We start from the raw sequence: 7606 nt of genomic DNA on the forward strand, positions 1-7606 counted from the left end.
AGTGGGCAGCGCCTGGAGGACGGACCTTGCCCCGGCTTGGCCCTCAGCAGGCGTTAGATGTCCCGCTGGGCACCCTCAGGACGTGCCCTGTTCACAGTCGACCTTCGTGGACACACGTAGTATGCTTCCTGGCAATGTGGTCACTTCTAAGCTGCATGGAGCAGAGCCCACGGGCATGGGTGAGTGGGTCAGGGGAAAGCTTTTGAAATGTCCACTTTGACTCTATTTTGTACAGACACCAGGCCCCCAAACACTCCCCTTAAACCATGAAAACCAGAAGCCAGTCCAAAGAGCATTGCTATTTCAGCCTGGAGAACGGTAATGATGCCATAGAGCTGATCCCTTCCAGAAACTGCCTCACCCAGGATCACCAACTTAGCGACAAGCTTCCAGGGCCATCTCATGGAGGGCACCCACGCACAGTGCAGGCCTCATGCCCTGTCCGGCGGCTGGGCCCTTCCTGGGCATTTCCTCAGTATGGACAGCATCCATTCCTGGAGCACCAAAGCCATGGATAAGCAGGAACAGGTAGGGACCGGCAGTTACGGGCCGGGCCTGTCATCTTAAACTGTCCTGCAGCCACTACCTAACAAAGGGAAGCCTCTCACCACTTTGGATATGAGTTTCCAAGAGATACCTGGTAGCAGTCAACAAAGCACGGGGGACAGAAAAGATGATACTTTTTGCCCCCTGGGCTGCAAAGGTATGTTAAAACCGAGCCAGCATCTCCCATAAAGCGCAAGGTTCCTGCCACAGCCAAGCCCTTGCCTCTGTGTGCACGGGGCAGAACTCATCAATATCGTATTCCAAAGGCACTTGGCCTCACTGATCCCCACGGATGGCTGCGGAAGTCTTAATATTCAAAGCTTTAAGTTGTGTACCTGGAGGATGTAATGAGAAGCTCCTGGTGGGTGTGGCTCTGGTGACAGTTAGAAAGGCTGGCTCTCAGCTGTTCTCGGGGCCGCTGTCCCTGCTGGGGAGGGGTCTGGCCTCTGTTTGATGAAGTGAGGCAGGAGGAATTATGGAGAACAGCAGAGAGGAGGGAGCCTAGTGGTGAGACACGCGGCGCTCAGTCAGTGCTCTGTGAGAGGCAAGTTCCATGTTATTATTTCTCATTGTCACCATCCGTGGCGAGCCTGTTTTATCCGTCTTCCTGGTGCTGACAGAATGGCTGTGCAGGGAGCCCATTGACCACTGGGTGACGGACAATGTCCCCTCCGTTTGGTGTGACCAATCCATGGGGTGCAGGGTGGGAGGGAAGGCGGAGCCTCCAGACGCTTTCCCGGGACTGACATAAGCAGGAAGACTAAGCCCCAGGTGCGTCTTTCAAGCCTGAAATCACACACCGCCTACAGGCAGCCTCTCCGGATTGTCTCGGCTGGATCAGGGCCATCCCTCCTCGGGACTCCCATTGGTACAGACGGTTTTGTCCTGGAGTTACAGGGGGGCCTGACGCCCCTGAGCTGGCTCCACGGCTGCCATCCTGGCTCCCGTTCGTGGCAACCATGTGACTGGCTGATGAGAGGATGGCGTGTGGCCGATAATCCCCCACACTGGCCGCTGTCAGGGAGGATGCAGGCGGCTCTTGCCAGCCGTGAGGCTCAGTCACTTCCTTTATGAAACCTTTTACTTTTCTTTTTCAGATGCTCAGAGAGCCTCATCTCTCATTTCTGGAGAACTTCTGCCAGATTTATTTTCTCTTTAATTATGATCCTCCTGTCACATCAGAGCTTGAGGGAAGCGTGGACTGTGTATTTGAGGCGATGGTTTTCAGGTCCTCATGGGTCTGAGGAAGTGGGGCGACCAGCTGACTGACTGCGCCTGGCCCTGCCGGCCTTGCTGGGGACTCTCCCCACTGCGGGGTGTTCTCCTGGGTCACTGGCATCATTTCCACCAGGAGCATGGGTGACAGAGTGCCTTCACCTTGTCCACAGCCCCCTTTGTGCATGGTTTACGGTTGCCATGGTGACACCCGAGGCTGCTCCCTTGATGGCTCCCAGCAGTACCAGCCTCTCTAAAGCCATCACACCCATGGCTGTGGCTGTCTTTCTCTCATTATTAATTGAAATATTGAGAGCCAGTTCTCTGTGGGCACCAGGCAGCTGTTTGCCACATCCAGCTGGCTCTCTGTAGGGGCCAGGGCGCCTCTCCTTGGAGCTGGGGTCCCAAGGCTAATTAGAGGTTCACACGCCACAGATCTGATCCCCAGGTCCCTGCAGAGGGGAACCTCTTGCCAACATACAAGCCGTTCAGTTGCAAACAGTCTTCTTTTGAGGCCAATCTGGGCTTCACCTGGGCGCCTTTCCCAGTTAGAAGGGTTTGTCTGGAAGATTTCTCTCTCCCTCTCTCTCTCTCTCTCTCTCTCTCTCTCTCTCTCTCTCTTTCTAGAAACAGCAATCAGCAACAAAGTGTTCATGAAAACTAGGTCAGCATTCAGATTAATTAGGAGCCAGATTTACAGACGTGGCTAAGAAGGGACCCCGTCCCCTGTGCGGGCTCTGCGGTGCTAATCCAGCCATGTTATTTTTAAGCACAAATATCAAAATGTCTCTTGACAAATGAGACACGAAATTAATGAGTTTTTTCGCACATAAACTTTTAGTGCAAAATATGTATTTGGCTGCGTTGGGCACAGGAAGGGTTTTCTGGCCCGGCTGTGCAGCAGCTGAAGGGTGGGGATTTGGGGGAGCCACCTGCCCCCTTCCTGGCACTGCCAGAGTATCTTGCTTAACAAACAGAGGAACACAGCGTCGTCGGGACTTCTTGACTTTTTCCAGGAGCAATTGCTTCATGGGTGACGTATGGGGAGGTGGGCTAGGGCCGCCCGTGAAGTTGCCAATCTGAAACAGCCAGAGTATCCGCGCCTGACCCAGGTCTGGGGTGACCTTGTTAATTAAAAACTCAGCTCTGGATTTGTCCTGGGCAGAATCCATCCTCCTCCCTTTGAGAGCTGGGTTATTCCGTTTGTGGCCCCCAAATCCACCACCCACTTTTCTCCAGCCTGCTCTGAGCCCCTGGAGGCTGGCCCCCAATAGGCTGCATCACCTGGGCACCCTTTTCCTCAGCTCCCAGGAGGGCTTGGCCAATGGGAGGCCCTGACAGGACTGGAGGGCAGGAGGAAACAAGGCCCTTGCTGTGTCCCTGTGGGTCGGCTGTGTCCCTCTACCAAGGCCTCAGCAGGCCCCTCCAGCCAGCTAACCTCTCTGGGTTCTGCTAACTGCTTCCTCCCCTTGCCCCTCCAGGCCAAGGGTGCCAGTGTCTCCCGCTGCTGCTAGTCCTGGGTACCGGCACACGTCCTTCGTTGGCTGCCCTACCCTTGTCAGCACCTTTAAACAATACTCATATAGCCTCTCCTGTGTGACCCTGCCTGAATGTGCCATCTGCCTGGCCAACACCCTGACTGGTACACTCTGCAAACACATGTGCCTGTTAACCAAGTGCCACAGTCCTTCCTGTCCGCCCCCCTCAGTGGCTGAGAGCCGTAAGCTCCCTCTCTGGCTCATGCTGCTGGGTGATCAGCTGGCTAACTGTATCCCGGGACGCTCGCAGGACCGCACACTGCTCAATGGCAGGCACCACAGAAAGGTTATCAGTGCTGTCACCTGGACGTCGTCTGCAGGCTCCGCCCTTCAACAGCTCATGGTCCCAGTAGCCTTCAAGGGTGGGGCGAAATGGGACACTTAAGACGGCATGGGTCCCTCCTTGGGATCACGGCCATTCGGGTATGTTTGTGGATGAGAAGCCATCGAACCCACTTCTCCACGCCCAGGGTGGGACACGGAGGTGCCCACAGCACGGTGACTCTTCCAAGAGCTTCACCCAGGGAGCAAGGGACTCAGGCTTTCTGGCCTCCGGCTGAAGGCCCACCTTCCTGGCCTCTTGATGGGGGGCAGGGTGGCTGGAGACAAACTTCTTTCTGAGACGGGTCTGCATGGTTCCTGGCATGTTTGGGAGCTAGCAAGGGTTCTGGGGTGACAGCCCTTAGGGGCCACCATGCCCCTACAGCACTGCCCTGTCACTCTGGTGGGAGCCAGCTGGCTATGCTTTCTGGAGGGACATGAACACGACCTCCCACTCCAGGGATGGCAGAGGCGCCCCGGGGCTGGGCTGCTGCCCTGATCTATGTGGGCTGGCAGACATCCAAGGTCCCTGCTGGGACACCCTGGGCACTGTGCCATCAGAACAGATCTTCCAGAGAGAAGAGCACCTTCCACGAATGGGTTCCCTGTTGGGGGGATGAGCTGTCCCCTGTGGCCAGTCAGAGAGTAGAGATTTGACCAGTTGTGCCGGGATAGTGAGGTCAGCCTTGGTTGGGTAGGCCAAGCCCTGGTCAGGGGAGAGGGACACTCAGCAGGAACAAGCCCCGACCTTGGCCTCGCTAATGTTTGTGTGAGCAGGACCGAGTTCACTCTCAAAGGTCTCTTTCCCATGGCGCTTCCTGACTGCAGCTTTTAACACGGTTCCTGGCCGCCAACTGCCAATGACCCAGCTTTTTCTCCCCCGCCGCCTCCTTTCCAGCCAGAGCAGGTAATGGCCGTGTGATAATAATGAACATTTATACAGCGATTCCCACACTGAGCTCCCTCTGAGGTCAGGGATGGCCACGTCTATTTTACAGAGAAAGACATGCATTCAGAGATGTTAATCCAGTTGCCGAAAGCCATACAGCCCGTAAACGGTGGAGGCACCACTGGCATCGGGGCTTCTGCCTCCCAAAGCCTCTGCTTTGCCCAGAAGAGCGTTCCAGCCTGAGGCACACACGGTCGCTTGCTGGGGCCCAGGGACGGCGCAGAAGGGCCTTCTCTGCACCACCACCAACTAAGCGCATCACTCTGCACGTGAATAAGCACTTTTCCAGCGTACCTACTGTGTGCTAGACAGAATGGCTAAGTTCCCCCAAGAGTCACACTCCCCCTCTACTGTGAAGAGATGAGGATGGAGCAGCTGCCAAGCTGAGAACTGCATTTCCCAGCCTGCCTTGCAGCTCTGTTGGCCAAGGTGACTGAGTTCTGGACAATGAATGTGGGTAGACATGATATTTACCACTTCTCAGCCGGGCCCTTAAAAACTTCCCTTGCCAGTCTCTCTACCTGCTTTACTCTGAGAGAATTAAGCCCTGCCAGAGTGGCTGTTATCTCAGTCCTCCAAGAATGACACTTAGTGCTCTTCTGAATGCGGATGTCAATTCATTGGATACAATGTAGCCTCTGACCACAGGGGTGCGGCTCCCTCAGGGAGCTGGACTGAGAAGGGCTGCTTCTCAGTGTGTCTTCCCTTGTCTGATGGTTACATGTTAATGCCCGGAGTGTTCTTGGAAGCCACTTGTTGAACAAGTCAGCCTGGGTCCCTGAATGCCTGCATGGAAAAGACCCACCCCCACTCCAGAGCAGGACTTGATGTGAACCAGGAATAATACACTCGAATTGTGTTAAGCCACTGGCACTTGGGGGTTTATTTGTCCCAGTAGCTAGTGTCATCTTAGAGAGTTCCAAGGCAGCCGGGGAGCCTCGTGCTGGTGGAGAGAGGCTCTCCACAAGTCCCAGATGACGCACCTTCCCCCGGAGCCTGGGGGACGTCTTGTGGCGGCTGTGGTGCCTGAGAGGGGCAATCCTACAGATCCAGCCAGTGGCCTGAGCTGCATGGATAGGCGCCACAGGGGTGTGACCTGAGTGAGAAACAACTGAGCTGATGTGGAAGGCAGATGGTTTGAATCTGGAGTCAGCCAGGGCGGTAGGCTAGGATGCCCATCACCCGACATCCAGCGGGAGAGCCAGGAGCCGGCCGAGGCTGGCAGCGGGTGGACTGCGCTTGCAGGACCACGAGCGTAGGCACAACACTCCATCCACCAGGAGGCTCATATGCTGCCCAGAGCCCAGCCTCCCAGGGCTGCAAGGTGCTCCCTGGGGGACTGTCATCAAACCAGAGTGAGGGGTGGAGTTCAGAGGGGATGGCTTGCCTAAAATCAGACATGGGAGTGAGCACTAGAGCTGAGCACACCTGAGGCTCATTTGTGAGTGGGTGGAGGGAGTGGGGGTGGCCTGGGAGGGGGGACACACTGGGCAGTAGTGTGTCCATCCCCCAGGACCCTCACAACTGCTAAGCGGCCCCTTCTCCCCAGAACTGCCAGCCCTCCCGTCACTTTTCCAGACCTTCTGCTCTCTGAGTCCCCCCTTGCCTGCCCCGCTGAGCCTCCACAGAGAGAGAGCAGGCCTCAGCCTCTCACAGTGGTAGCGCCCCATCCTTATCGTTCACCCCACCATGAGGGCCCAAAGCGGGCTGGAGTGATGGTTTCTAGCACAGCCTGTGGCTAGGACCATCCTGGACCTTGTCAAAGAGAGCGAAGGCTCCACAGCCGGGCCCACCCATTCCCGCTTGGACAGCCTGTTCAATGGAGTCAGGCAGAATGCAGACACACACTGGGCCCGAGGTGTCCGGAAGGCTCCCCACACCTCAGCCCCCACATTCACAAATACGCGTGGCAAACGCTCCCAGCGGCCAAGAGGAAAACAGCGGGAAGAGAGCCCAAGGGAGGCTGCAGAACGCGAGCCCTGGGGTGACCCGTTACCCGCTACCGATGACCACAGGCACGCGCGTTCACACGCGCGCAGGCACACGACGCGAGCCCGCCGCCAGCCCGCGTCTTCCCGCAGCCCCGCGCAGCGCGCCCCCTCCCGGCGCCCGCCCTTACCGGAGCCATGTCTCTGTCGCAGAACCGCCTGGCGGGGAGGCGGCGACGCTGATGAAGCAGCGGCCGCAGCCGCGACGGTGGTGGCGGCTGTGTGGGCCGCAGAGGCGGCGGCGGCCTCGGGGGCTCCGGGACTTGGGGCTGCGGGCGGGCTCCCGGGAGGGGGGCTCTGGTCGCGGCGGCCGGGCTCCGAGGGGGCGCGGCCTGCGGCGCCGGGGGCACCCGCGTGGTTGGCGTTGGCGGCGCCGGCAGCGCCCTGACGCCGCGGGCCGCTGCTCTGGATGTGGGACACGGCCTCCGCCGCCTGCATGTTGGGCGGCGCGAAGCGCGACAGGACGCGCAGCAGCGCCTGGGCCTTGTGCTCCTGCGTGTCGTCGTCGCTGTAGTCGGACACGCGGCACTCGTACACCCCCTCGTCCTGCCGCCGCACGGCGGACAGCCGCAGCCGGTGGGAGATGTCATTGCCCTGGACACGCACAGTCTGCAAGAGAGCGGGGAGCGGCGTCAGAGGCCCGGACGGGCAGGCCCTCCCCTTGCTGTCCCGGCTAAGGGGTGCGGCCGCCCCCACGCTGCAGCACCCCAACACCTCTCCGACCCACGTTGGCCCATCATCACGACCCAGTTTTCCACTCACCCCCGTGTCTCTCCAGGGGCATGGGGCTCCCAACCCCGATTGGACCCTGGGTGGCCCTGCCCATTGCATTGTGTCCCCAGTTCCCCATCGTCTTAACCCAATGCCTCCTGTTGCCCTGTTGTCCCTGGCAGCGCAGCTGACAGCACGGGCTGTGAGTCACGGCCTTAAGTCTGGCCCTCCACATATCCTCCCGCTAGCCTCTTCATTAATAGAACCCGGAGGGCCTGGGTGATGCCCGCAGGAATGCCCCTCTGCCCTCGGAATACACGTACACCTGCTGCCCCGCC

At 58.5% G+C, this 7606-nt stretch overlaps 1 protein-coding gene across 1 annotated transcript in view; it reads right to left on the reverse strand.

The window, feature by feature from the left end:
* The window catches only part of VSTM2B (V-set and transmembrane domain containing 2B), a 25033-nt gene that overhangs the window by 14722 nt on the left and 2705 nt on the right, over positions 1-7606 (reverse strand). Inside the window, exon 4 of the mRNA XM_019642915.1 lies at positions 6689-7166. Within this exon, the coding sequence (XP_019498460.1) occupies positions 6689-7166 (478 nt within the window). The remainder of the gene's footprint in view (positions 1-6688; positions 7167-7606) is intronic.

Source organism: Hipposideros armiger, unplaced genomic scaffold (genome assembly GCF_001890085.2).
Source record: "Hipposideros armiger isolate ML-2016 unplaced genomic scaffold, ASM189008v1 scaffold_4, whole genome shotgun sequence".
In the NCBI taxonomy this organism is placed as follows: domain Eukaryota; kingdom Metazoa; phylum Chordata; class Mammalia; order Chiroptera; family Hipposideridae; genus Hipposideros; species Hipposideros armiger.